The sequence below is a fragment of the Bidens hawaiensis genome, unplaced genomic scaffold, assembly GCF_021521415.1.
Source record: "Bidens hawaiensis isolate Kalapana, Puna unplaced genomic scaffold, B.hawaiensis_p1.1 tig00020767_1, whole genome shotgun sequence".
Taxonomy (NCBI): Eukaryota; Viridiplantae; Streptophyta; class Magnoliopsida; order Asterales; family Asteraceae; genus Bidens; species Bidens hawaiensis.
The window spans coordinates 381987-403300 of NW_027493191.1; the positions used below are offsets into that span (position 1 = coordinate 381987).

At 42.4% G+C, this 21314-nt stretch overlaps 1 protein-coding gene across 1 annotated transcript; it reads right to left on the minus strand.

The window, feature by feature from the left end:
• Positions 1–18956: 18956 nt before the first annotated feature.
• On the minus strand, positions 18957–20368 carry LOC143561651 (superoxide dismutase [Cu-Zn] 2-like). The gene is made up of 5 exons (XM_077049668.1): positions 20235–20368; positions 20044–20145; positions 19581–19955; positions 19416–19469; positions 18957–19149 (listed from the first exon to the last, which is right to left on the minus strand). Exons 1-3 carry the CDS (start codon positions 20317–20319, stop codon positions 19771–19773), a joined length of 372 nt encoding a protein of 123 aa, XP_076905783.1. The 5' UTR covers positions 20320–20368; the 3' UTR covers positions 18957–19149; positions 19416–19469; positions 19581–19770.
• Between the last annotated feature and the right edge of the window lie 946 nt (positions 20369–21314).

Consider the following 21314-nt stretch of genomic DNA (forward strand, 5'->3'; position numbering starts at 1 on the left):
CAGTACGTTTAAGGGCACTGAGGGAGCTATAGGCTTCCTGCGTTGGGCTGAGAAGGCCGAGTCGGCATTTGAGATGTGTAATTGTCCCCCTGCCAGTAGGGTCAAATTTGCTGCTGGAACACTTGAAGATTCTGCCCTCACTTGGTGGAATTCGAACGTACAGATTCTTGGATTGGAACTAGCTAACGCGATGAACTGGGAGGAGTTCAAAAACATGATGCGAGAAGAGTACTGTCCAAGAGAGGAGATTGCAAAGTTGGAGTCAGAATTTTGGTCATTGAAGATGGTGGGTTCGGAAATCGAAGCCTACACTACCCGTTCTCACGAGTTGCCTGTGATGTGTCCACGGATGGTAGACCCGCCGAGTAAGAGGATTGAAATGTATATTGATGGGTTGGCACCGCAAATTCAGGGCATTGTAACGTCTTCCAGACCAGCCACGATACAACAAGCGATCCGGCTAGCTCACAAGCTGACGGATCAAGCAGTGACCCAAGGTGCGTTACCACCTAGGGGTTCAACCACTAATGTCCGTGACAACCCGAACACTGGCAACAGCAGTAACAACAACCTGAGCAGCGGAAAGAGAAAGTTTGACAATACCAGATCCTCATCCTCGAACCCCCCTCAGCAACACCACTACCGTAAGCCCGAACCCATTCAGAGCTTCAACAATCAGGGTCACAACAACAATAACAACGGTAGCGGGCAGGGTTCGAGCGGATATGCTGGGAGATATCCGAAGTGCAACAGGTGTAATTACCATCATGCTGGCCCGTGTGACCGTGTCAAGTGTCTGAGATGCGGAAAGATGGGTCACCAGGCAAAGGAATGTAGAGGAGACCTTGCGGCAAAGGGTGCTCCTAAACCACCCATGACAACCAAGGGATGTTTTGAGTGTGGACAAGAGGGACATTTTAAGAAGGACTGCCCTAAGCTGAAACAGAACGACAACAATGGAGGTAATGGAAGTGGCAGTGGTGGTGGAAACAATGGTAAAGGAAGAGCTTTTGTTATTGGGTCGGGTCAAGCCCGCAATGATCCGTACGTGGTGACTGGTAAGTTCCCTGTGAACGATTGTTTTGCTTCTGTATTGTTTGACACTGGAGCTGATAGGAGTTTTGTGTCGAAAGCCTTTAGCCAACTCTTAGACTTAACCGCAACCCCGTTAGATGCTAAGTTTCCTGTTGAATTAGCTAACGGTAAGACTATAGTAACGACTCATGTACTTGCGGGATGTAAGTTAAAACTGTCAGGTCATGTCTTTGATATCGACCTTATTCATTTTACGCTTAGTAGTTTCGATGTCGTGGTCGGCATGGGCTGGTTATCCGAGAACCGAGCGGAGATTATATGTCACGACAAGATAGTCCACATTACTACCCCTTCCGGCGAGATCGTTTCGATCCGGGGCGAGAGAAGCGGCATGACCACCAGCGTCATTACCTTCATGAAGACGCAGAAGTATCTACGAAAGGGTCATCCGGCAATTTTGGCGCATATTGTTGAGTAACCCGCGGAGGAGAAGCGAATTGAAGATATACCGATTGTGCGAGATTTTCTGGAAGTTTTCCCGGAGGATTTTCCTGGACTCCCTCCTATTCGTCAAGTCGAATTCCAAATCGAGTTGACACCCGGTGCAGCACCCATAGCACGAGCCCCGTATCGGCTCGCACCGGCGGAGCTTCAGGAACTGTCCACTCAGTTGCAAGATTTGTTGGATAAGGGTTTTATCCGACCTAGCTCATCGCCATGGGGAGCCCCTGTCTTATTTGTCAGAAAGAAGGACGGGACTTTCCGAATGTGTATCGACTACCGAGAGTTGATAAAGGTGACGGTCAAGAACCGTTATCCTTTACCCCGAATTGATGATTTGTTTGAACAGCTTCAAGGATCGAGTTACTACTCGAAGATCGATCTGCGGTCTGGTTACCATCAATTAAGAGTGCGCGAGGAAGATATTTCAAAGACGGCTTTCAGAACACGGTATGGTCACTTTGAGTTTTCGGTTATGCCTTTTGGTCTAACCAATGCACCAGCCGTATTTATGGATCTCATGAATCGAGTATGCAAGGCGTACCTCGACAAGTTTGTGATTGTGTTTATTGATGATATTCTCGTCTACTCCAAGGACAAGGCTGACTATGAGGAACACTTAAGGGTAATTCTGGAATTATTGAAGAAGGAACAACTGTATGCAAAACTCTCGAAATGTGAGTTTTGGCTTCACGAGGTTCACTTTTTAGGACATGTAATCAACGAGAATGGTATCCATGTCGATCCCGGTAAGGTAGAGGCCATCAAAAACTGGGAGGCGCCTAAGACTCCGACTGAGGTGCGGAAATTCCTTGGACTGGCCGGCTACTACCGGCGTTTCATCGTGGGATTTTCAAAGATTGCTCAACCCCTCACCGCTTTGACTCACAAAGGTAATAAGTACAATTCGGGTGACGCGCAAGAATCTGCTTTTCAACTGTTGAAAACCAAACTCTGTAGCGCCCCTATTCTAGCCCTACCCGAGGGAACGGAGAATTTTGAGGTACACTGTGATGCATCGATACAAAGTCTCGGTTGTGTGCTGATGCAACTCGAGAAGGTTATAGCTTATGCCTCTCGACAACTAGGGGTTCATGAGAAGAACTACACGACCCATGATTTGGAACTCGGAGCTGTGGTGTTTGCCCTTAAGATATGGAGACATTACTTGTACGGTACCAAGTTTACCATTTACACCGACCACAAGAGTCTCCAACATATCTACGATCAGAAGGAGCTGAACATGCGACATCGTCGTTGGGTCGAGCTGCTTAAGGATTATGATTGTGCCATCAAGTACCACCCTGGCAAGGCCAATGTAGTGGCCGACGCTCTCAGCAGGAAAGAAACTGATAAACCCAGGCGAGTGCGAGCATTGCAACTCACGATTCATGCCAACTTACCCGATCAAATTCGCGAGGCGCAACTCGAAGCTTTGAAAGATGATAATCTTCCATTAGAACTCATGCGGGGCATGAACAAGCAACTTGAAACCAAATCGGACGGGGTCCGATATTTTGAGAACCGGATTTGGGTTCCACGATACGGAGAGTTGAGAACTCTAGTGATGGACGAAGCACACAAGTCCCGATATTCTATCCACCCTGGCTCAGATAAGATGTACCATGACTTAAAGGCACTTTACTGGTGGCCGAACATGAAAGCCGACATTGCCACCTACGTGAGCAAATGCTTGACTTGCGCCCGAGTCAAAATAGAATACCAGAAACCATCTGGCCTACTACAACAACCGGAACTTCCAATGTGGAAATGGGAACACATTTCAATGGACTTCATCACGGGATTACCTAAGACACCGACGGGATGCGATACCATCTGGGTGATCGTTGACTGGTTGACTAAGTCGGCACACTTCTTAGCGATTAAGGAATCGGACAAAATGGAAAGACTGACTCGCGATTACATGAAAGAAGTGGTGTCTAGACACGGAGTGCCTGTCTCAATTATTTTCGATCGAGATTCCCGTTTCACTTCGCACTTTTGGAAGTCACTACAGAGCGCACTAGGCACCCGTCTTGATATGAGCACCGAAAACCATCCTCAGACGGATGGGCAAAGTGAACGAACTATTCAGACCTTAGAGGACATGCTGTGTGCCTGTGTGTTGGATTTCGGAAAAAGTTGGGAACCTCACTTACCTTTGGTAGAGTTTTCGTATAATAACAGCTACCACGCAAGTATTAAAGCAGCGCCGTTTGAAGCACTGTACGGAGGGAAGTGTCGATCACCTCTCTGCTGGGCAGAGGTGGGTGACAGCCAAATCACTGGTCCAGAACTGGTACTCGAAACTTCGGAAAAGATTGTTCAAATCCGAAATCGCATGGCAGCAGCACGAGATCGCCAAAAGAGTTACGCCGACAAGCGCCCAAAACCTCTCGAATTTCAAGTGAACGATCGAGTGTTACTCAAAGTCTCACCTTGGAAAGGTGTAGTTCGCTTTGGAAAGCGAAACAAACTCAACCCACGATATGTTGGTCCTTACCGGATAACGGAACACGTTGGTCCAGTGGCGTACCGGCTGGACTTACCAGCGGAACTCAGCAGTGTACACAATGTTTTTCACGTATCGAATTTAAAGAAATGCCTATCCGATGAAACTCAAGTAGTCCCTTTGGATGAACTGCAAGTTGATGAACAGTTACGCTTCATTGAAGAACCAGTTGAGGTTTTGGATTGGGAAACCAAAACGCTCAAACACAGCAAAATTCCAATTGTTAAGGTTCGTTGGAACTCGAGACGTGGACCGGAGTTCACGTGGGAACGCGATGATCAAATGATGAAAAAGTATCCTCACCTTTTTGAAGGGCTGACCAAACACAGAAAACCGCGAAACCCGGCAAACCGTCAGAAATCACCGGAGGTATGAATTAAATTTCGGGACGAAATTTCTTTCTACTAGGGGATGATATGACAAACTGAAAATTTTTCTTACTTTTTCAGACACTCATCACGACTTGACTCAAATTTTCGGGACTGGGAATGATGTGACAATCGTCAATTTCAGGTAAACTCCGTTAACTCCGTCAATTCAAACTTTAGATCACTGAATCTATAACGCACACCTCATTACATTTAAACTAGGGTTTAAATGACGCTTGACACTTACTACATGTGTAGTCTTTCGGGAATTGCACCGAAACGCAAACGAGTTGACGCAAACGATTAGTGAATAAACAAAAAACGTCAAAACAATAATTATGTGATAATTATGTGTTAGACATATGTGTTACTTGATTATGTTATGTGGAATGCTAAACAAGAAACAAGAACCCAATTAATTAAGCTAGAGATGTAACATTTGGAAGTTTAGAGACTAAAGTGTAACATGTTATTATTATTAATATTATAAAACCCTAACCTCTCCTCCCTCTCCCTCTTCCCAAAACAGACGGCCAAACCCCCCCCCCCTCCTCACAATCGGTTCACACACACACACATACCTCTTGGATTTTGATCTTGTTTTTCACAATTGAAGCATCCTATATCCGTTTCTAGCCATCTCCTACCTTCCTATTGCTTGTATTGGTGCTTTTGAAGGTATAAATTACAAACACTAGGTCCGATTTTTCCTATGTATGGTGTTCATATGATTGTTGTTGATTTGATGGTGTATTGATGATGATTTGATAACTAGTTTTGATATTATTGCATGTTAATTGTTGTGTCTTTGAGTTTGAGATCAAATAAAACCCTAACTATGTATGTATGGTGTAATTGATATGCATGGATAGTAGTTATGGTGTCTAGAATGTTATATGAATGATTTGTGGTCCATAGATAGTTAAATTGTTGAGTTTGGATGCAAACAGTTTCTGGACAGATTGTGTTGTTGATGTTTGATTGACTGTAACGGGGTGTAAAAGTGAAAATTTATTGAGATAATTGATACTACTGTAAACTAGGTTGAGTCTAGTTTCTAAAGAATATAAATTTGCAATTTTTGGACGTGTAAAAGTTAACTTTTATGATTTTACAAAAACGTTGTGCAAAGCTGAGTTGTTAGACCTGCTGTTAGGTTGTTTTGTAAATGTTATATCTCATGAACTACGATACCAATTGGGTTGCTTCCACTTCTGAAAGTTGAATTGTTGAGTTAGGAACCTAACCCAAGTGGTCTTGCATTTATTGGATTTTTCGTTTAACGGGAATTTCAAATAACATTCTGTTGCGCATGAATTTGACTGTTATGAGTTTGCTGTAATGATTTGATTATTGTGAGAAACCTATGTGGAATAAAAATATAATAAAATATGTTCTGGAAACCTAGGACATATATGCTTTTGTGATGATTTTTGGTAAATTAATTGTGATGCTATGATCAGTGGGATAGACTAGTTTTTCAAGTAGAAATTCTGTCGTTAAGAAACTAGTTGCTGAATTTTGTGAAAGTTGCATGAAACAACGTGATTGCTAATTTATTATCGTGTTTTGACCAAATTGCCCTTGAGGGGAATGATTGCTAATTAATTGTCGTGTTTTGACCAAAATGCCCTTGCGGGGAATAATTGTTAATTGATTGTCATGATTTGACCAAATTGCCCTCGTGAGGAATAATTGCTAGTTAATTGTTATGTGTTGACCAAATTGCCCTTACGGGGAGTAATTGCTAGTGATGTACATTATGAATACATGACACGTAAATAATTGCTCACACATGTAACGTATCACAAATACACTTGTTAAAGTCATACACGATTCACAAACGAAACACGAAACATGTTGTGTGCATAGGTATTATGTGCCGGGTCTAGAGACTCGATAATATTCCGACACTTAAAAAAATCTCTTTGTTGTTTTAGAACGCTAGAGAGAGTTTTTCTGTGACGCGCATCTTGGTGAATTATTTTGGGAATACTTCGCAAACAGTGAGTTCACTTACCCCTTTTTAAACTGTTTTCAAACGCTTTTCACTTGGGGAGGTAACATACTCCGAAAAAACGCATTTAAGATTTTGTTAGTATAAATTATATATCACTTGTAAAGACTAAGTGGCATACGCGTTAACTAAAGTCCTTCATTCACATCGAACCGTTTAATATTGGATAATAGCGAGTCATTGTTGAGTAGTACTACTGGGTTTGACAAACCCCACCCAACGCTAAACTCGACTGGAGGTCGAGTGGGTGTAATCTTGGCTAAACACATACCATGGTCGGGATAGACCTGGTGGCAAGGCAAATGATAAACAGTCAGCTTCGGTGTCGAACACTTAGTAATACTTGTTTTATAGGCTAGCTACCTATAGATATATAATTGACATAACACTATCTGGTAACGCTTAACGCAAAACGCTTAACGCAAAACGCTTAACGCAAAACGCTGAACGCAAAACGCTAACGCTTTATTTTATTTGAACTCGTGAACTCACCAACCCTGTGTTGACACTTTTAGTATGTTATTCTCAGGTAGCCGAGGCGGGCGCGCGGTTTAGAATCATGCATTGCTTGAAACACTTTTAATTATGCAAACTTATTTTAAACTGTTATCATTGGGTTTTAAGTCATCCTGCGTGACGCAACATTGGTTTCTATGGTTTTACGCTTCCGCATTTAATTACTCGTAAAAGTTTTCATGGTTTTAAAACTTTGTTTTATGGTTTGATTATAACTAATGATTCCGATCCTGTTAGTTCACACCCTCTGACGGTAAAACTCCGTTAGTGGATTTTAAGGGTGTGACAGATTGGTATCAGAGCCAGGTTATAGCGAACTAGAAGCTGCATGCATACTAGACTATAACCGCGACGACCCATTAGTTATAATGATACGCACTGCATATGTTTGTGTAGTCTTTGTAATCTTATCTCTTTACCTCTTTCACTCATACGCGCGCATACACGGCTTACCTGTAGGGATGTCGACGCCACCCTCATCATCATCCGATCCGATGACTCATGCTCACGGGAAGGAACCGCAGTTACCTACCGCATCGCCACCCCGAGTAGTCCCGGAATTCGAAGCTCCCGCACCGAAGAGGTATCGCTTATCCGGAGGCATGTACGAAAACGAAGTTAGCTGGGATGGGTACCCTAATATGATCAGACGTATGATCTATCGTGAACAAGTTCCCCCATTACCACCCCCGAACCATCCTGCTTACCCCAACACCCTACCACCCATAACCGAACCTGTAGAGCGAGTTCTCGCAGCTGTTGTTTCATGATTGGAGCGTGACGTGGGTTACATGCGCTATACGAGAGCGAACGTTTCCGGACTGTTAAAAGACGGAACCGAGACTAAGGAGGAAATTGCCCGCATGGCAGCGACCATGAAGGAAATGCAGGAGGCTAGTGATCAACAGATGAAGATTTTGAGAAAGATGCAAGCCGAAATAATAGACTTGCAAGAGCAACTCCAAGTAGCAAGGACCCGAACCGAGATAGCTCTAGAGCGTTGCGATGTCTTACAAATGCAGATTGCTCAGAACGCAGCCGAACCTGAGGCAGAGCCTGAAGAGGAACCTGAAGAAGATCCCGAAGAGGAACCTGAGGAGGATCCCGAGGAGGAACCTAAAGAAGAACCGGAGGAAGAACCGGCTGAGGAGGAGGCACACTCAGAGGTGTCCTCAGATGATGACATCTAGTGATGATAACACCTAGATGGAGGGGTTGTCTCCATCCAAACTATTATTTTTCTATGATATTAAGGATTGGTTTTAAATACTTTGTAGCGAATACAACGGTTTTAATCATGAATTATTATTTGGATAAATATATGGTTGTGATGTGATGTTTGCTTCTTATTTCTTTCTTACATATCTTTTTATTACGTGTATGGTGTGTTGCATATGAAAGAAAAATTCATGTTTAACATTTTATACTGTGATTCTAGGAAATGGCAGGAAGAAACGCTGGACACGGACGTGGTAACATCAACCTGACTGCAGCAGAACTCCAAACTCTGCTGAACGACCATGCAGCGGCCGCTCTAGCCGCACATGTACAGAACCAGGCTGGAGGTCCAATTGGAACGTGTACCTTCAAGAATTACCTTGACTGCAAGCCCAGTACGTTTAAGGGCACTGAGGGAGCTATAGGCTTCCTGCGTTGGGCTGAGAAGGCCGAGTCGGCATTTGAGATGTGTAATTGTCCCCCTGCCAGTAGGGTCAAATTTGCTGCTGGAACACTTGAAGATTCTGCCCTCACTTGGTGGAATTCGAACGTACAGATTCTTGGATTGGAACTAGCTAACGCGATGAACTGGGAGGAGTTCAAAAACATGATGCGAGAAGAGTACTGTCCAAGAGAGGAGATTGCAAAGTTGGAGTCAGAATTTTGGTCATTGAAGATGGTGGGTTCGGAAATCGAAGCCTACACTACCCGTTCTCACGAGTTGCCTGTGATGTGTCCACGGATGGTAGACCCGCCGAGTAAGAGGATTGAAATGTATATTGATGGGTTGGCACCGCAAATTCAGGGCATTGTAACGTCTTCCAGACCAGCCACGATACAACAAGCGATCCGGCTAGCTCACAAGCTGACGGATCAAGCAGTGACCCAAGGTGCGTTACCACCTAGGGGTTCAACCACTAATGTCCGTGACAACCCGAACACTGGAAACAGCAGTAACAACAACCTGAGCAGCGGAAAGAGAAAGTTTGACAATACCAGATCCTCATCCTCGAACCCCCCTCAGCAACACCACTACCGTAAGCCCGAACCCATTCAGAGCTTCAACAATCAGGGTCACAACAACAATAACAACGGTAGCGGGCAGGGTTCGAGCGGATATGCTGGGAGATATCCGAAGTGCAACAGGTGTAATTACCATCATGCTGGCCCGTGTGACCGTGTCAAGTGTCTGAGATGCGGAAAGATGGGTCACCAGGCAAAGGAATGTAGAGGAGACCTTGCGGCAAAGGGTGCTCCTAAACCACCCATGACAACCAAGGGATGTTTTGAGTGTGGACAAGAGGGACATTTTAAGAAGGACTGCCCTAAGCTGAAACAGAACGACAACAATGGAGGTAATGGAAGTGGCAGTGGTGGTGGAAACAATGGTAAAGGAAGAGCTTTTGTTATTGGGTCGGGTCAAGCCCGCAATGATCCGTACGTGGTGACTGGTAAGTTCCCTGTGAACGATTGTTTTGCTTCTGTATTGTTTGACACTGGAGCTGATAGGAGTTTTGTGTCGAAAGCCTTTAGCCAACTCTTAGACTTAACCGCAACCCCGTTAGATGCTAAGTTTCCTGTTGAATTAGCTAACGGTAAGACTATAGTAACGACTCATGTACTTGCGGGATGTAAGTTAAAACTGTCAGGTCATGTCTTTGATATCGACCTTATTCATTTTACGCTTAGTAGTTTCGATGTCGTGGTCGGCATGGGCTGGTTATCCGAGAACCGAGCGGAGATTATATGTCACGACAAGATAGTCCACATTACTACCCCTTCCGGCGAGATCGTTTCGATCCGGGGCGAGAGAAGCGGCATGACCACCAGCGTCATTACCCTCATGAAGGCGCAGAAGTATCTACGAAAGGGTCATCCGGCAATTTTGGCGCATATTGTTGAGAAACCCGCGGAAGAGAAGCGAATTGAAGATATACCGATTGTGCGAGATTTTCCGGAAGTTTTCCCGGAGGATTTGCCTGGACTCCCTCCTATTCGTCAAGTCGAATTCCAAATCGAGTTGACACCCGGTGCAGCACCCATAGCACGAGCCCCGTATCGGCTCGCACCGGCGGAGCTTCAGGAACTGTCCACTCAGTTGCAAGATTTGTTGGATAAGGGTTTTATCCGACCTAGCTCATCGCCATGGGGAGCCCCTGTCTTATTTGTCAGAAAGAAGGACGGGACTTTCCGAATGTGTATCGACTACCGGGAGTTGAAAAAGGTGACGGTCAAGAACCGTTATCCTTTACCCCAAATTGATGATTTGTTTGACCAGCTTCAAGGATCGAGTTACTACTCAAAGATCGATCTGCGGTCTGGTTACCATCAATTAAGAGTGCGCGAGGAAGATATTTCAAAGACGGCTTTCAGAACACGGTATGGTCACTTTGAGTTTTCGGTTATGCCTTTTGGTCTAACCAATGCACCAGCCGTATTTATGGATCTCATGAATCGAGTATGCAAGGCGTACCTCGACAAGTTTGTGATTGTGTTTATTGATGATATTCTCGTCTACTCCAAGGATAAGGCTGACCATGAGGAACACTTAAGGTTAATTCTGGAATTATTGAAGAAGGAACAACTGTATGCAAAACTCTCGAAATGTGAGTTTTGGCTTCGCGAGGCTTGATCACGAACTTCTTCAAGGAGTTGCAAATTCAACATGGTCTCATTTTTGTTTGATTCGAGATCCATGTTGAGTGTTCTTTGAGTCACAACTCCGACTTCTGCTGGGATTACAGCTTCTGATCCGAACACTAGGCTGTAAGGTGTTCGTTTGTGGCTTGTCTTTTCGGTTGTTCTAATTGCCCATAGGACATTTGGGAGTTATTCAAGCCAATTGTTGTTATGCCTTCCCAGCCTTGTTTTGATTCCTTCCACGATGGTTCTGTTTTTTCTTTCAACTTGGCCGTTGGATTGTGGGTATGCAACTGAGTTGAACACTTGAGTGATTCTGAATTCTTTGCACCATATGCTAAAAGGCTTCTTAGCAAATTGTTTCCCATTATCCGTGACCAACACTCTTGGCAAACCATAGTGATAAATGATGCTTTCCCACACAAAGTCGATGACTTGTTTGCCCGTTATCTTTGCAAGTGGTTTGACTTCAGGCCACTTGGTAAAGTAGTCGACAGCTACTAGCAAAAATTTTACCCCACCCTTGGCTGGTGGAAATGAACCAACGATATCCATTCCCCATTTGTGGAATGGCCAAGCCGAGGAGATGGGGACTAGATCGTGCTTGGGGCTTTTTGGGACAGGTGCATGAATTTGACAAGCTTCACACTTCTTGAGTTGTTCTGTTGCATCTCGGTGCATCGTGGGCCAGAAGTATCCGAGGTTCATCAGTTTTGCAACCATCGTTCTTGGCCTAAAATGAGCTCCACATATCCCCTCGTGAACCTCTTTGATCAGATATTGACTTTGTTCAGGGCCCACACATCTTAGTAGTGGTGCAAGGTAAGCTTTTTTATAAATCGTTTCTCCTTGCAACACATACTGTCTGGATTTGTTTCGAACCCTTTCAGCCTCCGTCTGGTCCAGAGGTAACTCACCATTTTTGAGGAACTTTTCAGTGGGAGTCATCCAATTGGGACCTTCTTCAGTGATTATATCTTGAACCTCCAATTCTTGAATTGAAAGAGTTTTCATCACTTCCACCAGTACTTTCTTGGTGAGGTGTGCAAATGTGAGGGATGCTAGTTTGCTCAGTGCATCGGCTCTTTTGTTTTGTGATCTTGGGACTTGTTTGATGGTGCACTCTTGAAACGTGGTCATCAACCCTTTTGCCTTTTCACGATACTTCTTCATATTGGGCTCTTTTGCTACATAGCTATCATTGACTTGACTTGAAACAAGCAACGAGTCTGTGAAGACTTGTAGCTTTTGGATCTTCATCTCTTTGGCAATTTTTAGACCGGCGATCAATGCTTCGTATTCAGCTTCATTGTTGGTGGTCTGAAATTCAAGTCGGAGAGCATATGTAAATTCTAACCCTTCGGGGTTGATTAAAATGAGCCCAGCTCCTGACCCTTCAATGCTGGAAGCTCCATCGGTAAAAAGCTTCAGGCTTCAGGGTCAAAAGGTTCAGTGGCAGTTGTATGTATTTCAGGAACGACTTGTTTTGGGATTTCTACAATGAAATCCGCCAAGACTTGGGCTTTGACAGCTTTTCTTGGGATGTAGGTGATGTTATGTTCACCTAGTTCCACAGCCCATTTGGCCAATCGGCCTGAATTTTTAGGTTTTTCAAGCAAATTCTTGATGGGTTGGTCAGTGACCACTTGTATGGGGTGTGCTTGAAAGTACCCTCGAAGCTTTCGGGCCGTTTGAATTAAGGCCAGAGAAAGTTTTTCCAAAGGAGGATATTTTATCTCTGCCAGTTTTAGCGTTTTTACTAAAGAAATAGATGGGTACCTGAACTTTGTCTCGTTCGATGGTTAGAACCGCGCTTAATGCTTCTTCAGCGACTGAGAGATAGACAGAGATCAGTTCTCCTGTTTCAAGGGTTGCTATAGCTGGAAGTGAAGCCAGGTGTTGCTTCATTTGACTAAAGGCTTCTTCCAATTCCTCCGTCCACCTGAAATCTTTCTTATTGGTGCAACCCTTTAGTGTTTTGAAAAAGGGTAGGGATTTCTCAGCAAGCTTGGAGGTAAAACGCTTCAAGGTTGCAAGCCTTCCGTTCAGACTTTCCACTTCTTTTTTGCTTTGTGGAGATTTAGTTTCAAGAACAGCCCTGACTTTGTTGGGATTGGCTTTTATGCTTTGTTTCCCCATGATGTGTCCCAAAAACTTGCCTTCTTCAAATCCGAATGAACATTTTCCGGGATTGAGCTTCATGTTGATCTTCCTCTGGTTTTGGAAGGTTTCTTGTATGTCATCGAGCATTTGATGCTCGATTTTGCTTTTGATTACCAGATCATCGACATAAGCTTCCAGGTTTCTGCTAATTTGGCTGGCAAATGCTTTGTCGATCAGACGTTGATAGGTTACCCCGGCATTTCGTAGGCCAAAAGGCATCTTTTGATAACAAAAAATACCCTTGTCCGTGTGGAATGCAGTTTTTTCTTCATCTTCCACTTTCATGAGAATTTGATGATAACTCTTGTAAGCGTCAAGAAAACACTTAAAAGGATGACCGGTTAAAGAGTCAACCTTGAGGTCCATCTCGGGTAATGGATAGCAATCTTTCGGGCATGCTTTGTTCAAGTCTTTGAAGTCGATGCACATCCTCCAAGACTTGTCAGGCTTTCGAACCATGACTGGATTAGCCACCCAATATTGATATTTGACCTCACGTAGGATTCCAGCTTGTACAAGCTTTTCAACCTCTTGACATGCTGCCAAGCTTCTTTCAGGAGCCAGGCTCCGTTTCTTTTGGACAACATGCTTGATATCGGGAGGTATTTTTAGCTCATGCTCTGCAATGCTTCGAGGGATGCCTGTCATGTCTTCCGGGCACCAAGCGAAAACACCGCTATAGTTTACCAACAGCTTTTCAAGGTGTGAGAGAGTTTCTTTGGAAAGCCTTGTGTTTACCCGTACTTTTTGTTCAGGGTACTTAGGGTTTATGATCAAGCCTTGTTGGTCATCTTCATTTTTAGAACTTTCCCCTTCAACCGTGTGAACCTCTTGGGTGGGTTGAAGGGTTGCAATTCCCCTGTCGGTGGGAAACTTCATAGCACCTTGACCAACCGAAACAGCCATGTTGAACACACGTTGTCCTGGCCTTCCTATGATTACATCATACTTGGAAGGTGTGTTGATAACCACAAAAGTGAGTGGTTTGGTTTTCTTCATCATGCCTTCACTAAAACAGACATCAAGGGTTAGTTGGCCCAAAGGCTTCAAGGGTATATCGGCGATACCTTTTAAACCCTTGAACGCTCTTCCTTACTCAGCCGGTTGAAGAACCTTTCATACATGATCTTTGTGGTCGCCCCTGTGTCAAGGTAGGCTTTGCTTGTGTTGAGTGTTCCCACGTTCGCTGCTACCACCAAAGGGTTTGAGAGTAAGTCACCTGGAGGTGGTGGGAAGCAGACACACTGAAGCTCCCAAGCCTCCAAGCGTTGTCGTTTGTGGGAAACACCTTGGTCTATATTCACCATATTCACTTCTTTGCTTTTTCTTTCAGCCATTTTGTCTTTGACCCCTTTCACCAAATGGGCCAATTCTCCAGACTTGACAGCTTCCTCAACTCTTCTCTTGAGTTGAAAGCAATCGTTGGTGTGGTGACCTTTTTCTTCGTGGAACTCACAGAACTGGGTGGAGCTTTCGTTTTTCTTGCTTTTGGGCAAGGGTCGAGGAGGTCAGAAGTATTGTTTCACTTCTTCGGTGGCAAGGATCTCCTGAGGGGTTGGTTAAGGCTGTGAAGTTCACAGTCTTTTCCCTGCTTGGAGGGTTCTGACCTTCAGGCCTTCGTTGGTCTGAGCTCTTTGGATATTTATCATAGGGATTGAAGTTCCCTTTCTTTCGGTTGGTGCTGTTGCTTCGCCAACTGGGAGCTCTTTTTCTTTGTTCTTTGAAATCAATGGCCTCTTCGCCTCGAATATGAGCCTTAGCTCGTTCAAGAGCTTCTTCAAGGGTTTTAGGCAGGCACTTGTTAAAGTCCCTTGTGAGGTATTTGGAGGTGATGGCGTTCATGAAGCCTGCCACCCTCATTTTTTCGTCGGCCCCCACATATGTCAACCCTTCTTTATTGTACCTTTCGATGAAATCTCGAAGGCTCTCATCATCTTTTTGTTTTATCTGAAAAGTGACCGTGGCGTCCTTGACGTACCTCCTTTGTTGTGAAAAGTTGGCCAAGAATCCTTTGCTCAGATCATCGAAGCTTTGAACGCTTTGGGCAGGGAGGTCGTTGAACCATATCCTGGCTGATCCGACAAGCGTTTGCATGAACATTAGACAACATTCAGAGTGTGACCACTTTTCGATTCTGGAAGCACCGTTAAAGACTTGGAGGTGGTCCTCGGGATCCTCGGTCCCATCATATGTTTTTATATGGGTTGACATCTTGATTTTTGTTTGAGAGTCATAATCGGCGATTTGTTGAGAGAAACAGGATAGGTTATCGGGCTTGTAAGGATTTGCAAGGTCTTCCTCTACCCTTGTAGTGAGATTATGACTCGTTGTTCCTTGGTGAGTACCCAACGCTTGGTTGATGAGCTGGGTCCAAGGGAAGTGTGTCATCATTTGAGCCATCATCTGAGGCATGAGATTAAAACCTTGAAGGCTTTCAGAGGTTGCTGTTGTTTGGTTTGTTCCCACGGGAGTGCTCATTGCTGTACTTCGAGCCAAGGGCAAGACCGTCATGGCCTGCTCCCATGTAGTGGCTGTAGGAGGAACACTTGAAGCTGGTGACTGCCATTTTTGGTCGAGAGTGGTCTCATGCCCAAGGGGTTGTGAGGTGAACAAAGGGAAAGCCGTTGGGCTTGGTCTCCCATAGGTACAAGGAGATGGGTTAAAAGGTTGGCAGGTTACACTTGGACCAGCTTCTAAATGAGAAGCAGCCGGTCGTGAGCTGGTTAGAGGGGAAGGTGGACGTCCGAGTGACAGTGAGGGCTTCGGATCGTCATAATCCAGCCTTATTCTTATCCTTTTTTTTCTTTTTTTGGCTCACGTGTTGGTTAAGAAGATGTCTCAGTTGCAAGAAATGCCGTGATACCCCTTCCATCGTCAAGTCGACACGCTCCAGGGTATTCGTGACTCCTGCATGGGGAGAGGGAACTCTGGATCGTGAAGGGGTTGGAGTTCGAAAAGGTGAAAACTCAAGGAACAAGGGTTCCGTCAGGGTTCCTCCCGGAGTGGAAAAAGGTGTGGTTGCCGCCGGAGTTTCCTGGCCGGCACTTGGTGTCGGTGTTCTTGACACTTGGTTGACTTCATCGGGAGATCCACCTTCCGACATAGTGATTTTAGTGAAAATGGAGCTACACTACTGGTCTTTAAGATAAAGTAAGCGGCGTAGCCCCACGGTGGGCGCCAACTTGTTGCGACAACAATTACAAGACCAATGATGTGAATGGACTGGTTAGGCTAACATGCTTCAAGGGTTCCGGTTAACCTAACGCAGGTCGTGGTGTCCCTCTACGTTTGCAAAACGCAGAGAGAGGTTCACTAGTTTATTGTTAGTTGTTATAGTTCACCGGAGATCCAAGAACGAGGTGTTTGAGACCGGTTTTTGGATGAAGTTCTTGGTGAAGCTATGATGTTGTGAAGTAAGAAAGAAAGAAACAAGCAAAGTGCTAGTTTCTCAAGGAAGAAGATAAGATCAGGGAGTGTGTGTTATCTGCCCAGATCTGGTGTGTGTGTGTGTGTGTTATGGCTGGCTTATGTTCTTTATATAGGGAGAAATGTAAGCCTTTTGTTCAGTGAGTAAACTAGTTAGCCTCCAGTTTGCTAGAGAGTTGACCTTTTATGGGCGGGAACCTTTTGACCGTTGGTCCATGATTATAATAATATTACTTTTTTCTGAGCATGTCCCTTGTTTAGAGGGAACGTTGATGTGAATAGTGATTTAACATTGTACTGTAGCACGTGGTTACTGTTCACGTACTTGTTTACATAAATTGGGCGGGAAACAAAGCTTTTAACCTTCTAACCTTTTTAGCGTTAATGTGTGAAAACCATTTTACTAATTCCTTGAGCTACCCCCGTCATCACATTCAATTAGGGTAGTTGTACAATGACTCTATTAAAGAGGGGAGGGGAAGAAAATGAGAAGAAAATGGGAAGGAATTATATTCCAGGGATTTTTTAGAAGGGGAGGGGAAAGAAAATACTAGAAAACTTAAGTTCATGCCCATCCTTTCAAATTGGAGAGATTATGAGAGAAAATGTGTGTGTATAACATTAACTGCCTATTAATTCTTACATTTTCTTTCTTTTTCTTTATTTTTCATTAAACTCAAGAACATGAAATGAAGTGACACATTTTCCTCTCCCTCTCTTTCTTTTCTCTTTCAGTTCTCCTCCCTTTCTTTTCTCTCTTTAAATGAAACTCGAGAACACAATGTAACTAACCCTAACCAACTAACTAGTAACAATCTATTATAACATTTTTTTACACTTTCAGTCCTCTAACTATTAGTTATTACAATTTCAGTCCCTTGACTTTATGAACTTATATCTAACATTGATAACATATGAGCATTCGGTTTGTAACGATCCAAAAGAATTACTGCAGGGGCATGACAACGTTTTGATTTATATTAAGAAAAATAATAGTCCTGACTAAAACACATTTGAACGTGCAATGAGCCAATGATGTAGTGGTTACTGCCTAGTGCCTACTGGACTACTGGTTACTATATAATGAAAAGTCTTAAATGGGTATTCTTAAATGAAAAACCTACCCATATGTTGCAAACACTATGGGCTAGCATGTCCAAGAACTTGGTTTTAAGAAGGCCCACTACACACTTTAAAATAAAGTTTCTAAAAAAAAAAAGTTCCCAAGTGGCCAAGTACCCGTCTCTTGTTTTCTTAAAACCAACTAACTTGCATACCCCTTAAAACCAACTTTTTTAAATTCGATTTTTTTTCTTACTGCTTCTTCAGTGTACATAAAGTTTGTTTGGTCATATCGAAGTACAAAATTTCACACACAGGATAACACATGGTTTATATTAAAAGGCTATATATTTTCTTTTATTATTTATCTTAAGTGTTCAACGATTAAGAAGGTACAAAGCGTCACCTAGAATAAGCCATCAATTTACAAGTATGTAATTTATTAGTACAGGACGCCTCACATATGTGAGGTTATCACCTTCGTCCTGGTGCCTCAGATTGCATTAACCTAAGCGCCTCGGATGGCTAAGAGCCTTCTATAACCAAGTCCAAGAAGTAGCCCAGTTTCAAGTTTGACTAAGGGAGTAAGGCTATACGTTGAAGAAGTTCTGGTTTTGAGGCAAATCTAACAAGACCCCTTGACTCAAAAGTCAAAACGCCAAAAGCACTGCCACCATTAAACTTCTAACAATTGAATTTCATCGGGTTTATGTGACTCACAACCGATCATCGTGAGTGGTGTTTTGATTGATGATCAGGAAGTTGACAGGTAAACAAGATGGTGAACATATTTGGTAGCCGAATAAGAAACGTTGTGTTTCGCGAGAGATTAGGGGTGGCGAACATAGCAGACAAGATAAGAGAGTGGAGATTGAGATGATTTGGACATGTAAAGAGAAGACAGACGACGAATCCTGTTAGATCCGTAGAAAACATTACTATAGAGGGGAGGAGGGGTAGAGAATGACCGAAATTGACTTGGGATGAGAGGATTAGGCATGATTTGATAGACCTAAACCTCTCCGAGGACATGGTTGAGGATAGGAATTCGTGGAGAAGTAGAATTAAAGTTAAGGATTTTTAGAGAGAATTGAATACCTTAGGGCTTAGACTTAACTTATTTAGGTCACATACCATAATGGTATTTCCCTTACATATATTATTATTATTATTATAATTATTATTAGCTTTTATATAGCTGTTAAACTGTGATCTTATTATAAATATTATTATAATTAGTAGTAGTTTTTATATAACTGTTAAACTTTGATTTCCTTTATTTTGCTTCATACACATGTACTTAGAGCCGAGGGTCTCTCTGGAAGCCACCTCTTTATTCCTTTGAATAGAGGTACGGTGTGCCTACATCCCACCCTCCCCAGACCCTACTTATAGCTTTGCTGTCGGTGGGATTTTACTGGGCATGATTGATTGATAAATGGCAGCCGCACCACCCTAGTACTAGTGTCCAATTTTTGACACATTAAATTACCTCAAGTTTATATACTAATGCAACCAAAATAACTTTCAAATTTACAGAAACACGCCAGGAAAGTATATACCAGACATGCTTCTTTAGTTAATTTTCAGACCTTAACATGATTAAGAACAAATACATGTTGCTTACGTTGCACAAAGTATAAAGGAACCGGATTGCTAGCTTTACACAGAAGATTGAAGCCCAATAACACCTGTCAAATAACAATGCAAAAAAACATCAGTATTACGTTCAACAACATTCTTATTCGTACAGAGAAATGTGAGCAATTGATCTTAATCATCTTTAAGATTATTATCTGATTGGTTTAACCAACAACACTTATCAGAACAACATAAAATGGCCCGGATCACATTATATATGCTCAAGTCAACTATTTTAGAAACTATCAGGGACTCAGGGTTCATTTTCAGATTATTAGCATTTGTAAAGAGAAAAAGATGCAAATTAGTAAATTACCACAACCAACTCTAGCACCTGCATTTCCTGTTGTCTTGCTAAGTTCATGATTACCTGCAGCATCAAAATCACAGTCAGCTTCCTAAAATACCCTTGAGTAGCTTCAATATATAACTTAAAAACGTATTAAAATAAATAAATACTTGCATAATGCACAGGTGTTACCTCTTCCCAGATCATCAGTATCAGCATGAATAACAACCGCCCTCCCCAATATCGAATGCTGGCCGCTTAATGGAATCTGGAAATTAACATTTCAGACAATAAAAATAAATAAAGATTTGATGCAAGAAATATAGGGTACAAGTGAGTTATAACTTATAAGATACATACATTTTTATCCACAATGGATACCTCAGAAACCCCTGCAAAACAAATAATAAGTGTTAAATTGTATAATTCTAAAGATAAACAGTAAGAGTTTTAGGGCAATGAAGTACACACCATCATTTCCAGCAACAATGTTCCCCAAATCGCCTGCGTGGCGAACCTCATCCCACGGAGCTCCATGATCTTTGTTAAACGGATTAAAATGCGGCCCTAAATTGCGTAACAAAGTTATGTAATCAAACAACCTGACTAAAAAGATTAATAAACCTAGGTCAATTTCATAATTCAAAAAGAATACCAGTTGAGTTGCAGCCATTGGTGGTATCACCGAGAGCATGAATATGGAATCCATGAAGACCTGGTTTCAGCCCTGATATTTTACCTTTGACTTGAGTTACACCTGGTTTAGAATCACAAACAAATTCAGGGTAACAATTTCAATTAACTATTGAATTGAATTGGGGAAATTTATTTAACTAGAGAGTAGACCGTTGGTATCCTGAATGAACTGAAGAGATCCTTTGACGGAGTTGTCGCCGCCGGTGATGACTGCCACCGCTTTTAAACCACCCATACTCCGGTTGATTTGATCTTATCCGGTATCTGTATCTTCAGTGTTTGTGGAGCATGAGCTTCAGCTTCATCATCATCGCTCTACCAAAATGTTAAATAGTTGATTTACAATACACGCCTTATACTTTCAAGTATTACAAAACAACCACATTTTATGATAATGGACCCTTGTTTTTTTTTTACGGTGCGTAAATGACTCTTAACATGACTCGAAACATAATATGGTAATGACATGAAAAAGTTTAGTTTTGGGTTGTCTAATATAAAACATTTTGTTATATAGGTTAACATGATAGCTCAATCATATTGGAAGTTAATAACATAGTCAAACTCTGAAATTTTTTACAAAGTCAAACCCTGAAAGAATTTTGATTCTGAGTTGATATGAAAGTTCTTGCTTACAACAACAATAAACTGAAATGCTATTGGAATAATAGATGACTTTTCAAATCTCCTAAATTACTAAGAAGAAACATTGATACATGATTGAAATAATTTCAATAAACAGTTAATCAATTTAGTAAAAAGATACCTAATCAATTCTCACCAAATTACTAAGAAAAGAAGAAACGGATAATCAAGTCTCATCAAATTCAATCAATTAACGGTTTCAAGTCTCACATAATCGATAGTCAAGTCTTACCAAACAACAATTCACATAATCATACCTTGGGAACTAAATAATGCATATGGTGATCATTTTTGTTTCAACTTGTAGTTGTGACATTCAATACTCAACTATTTTAGGTTATACACAACATACACTTTCTTAATAAATTAAAATTTTATATTAAACAGATAAATACATAAACTTTAACAAGTTATTCACAACCATGCCGTTTTAGCAAAACTGTGTGTTCACGTGTCCGACCTGAAACTTAAACGAACATGATATATTCATGTTAGATAAGTATAGTTAAATTAATTGAGACCCTAAACTTATAATTGTTTTTATAAAGATTTGGGTGGTGAGGGTTTGAAAGAAAGAAAATTTGG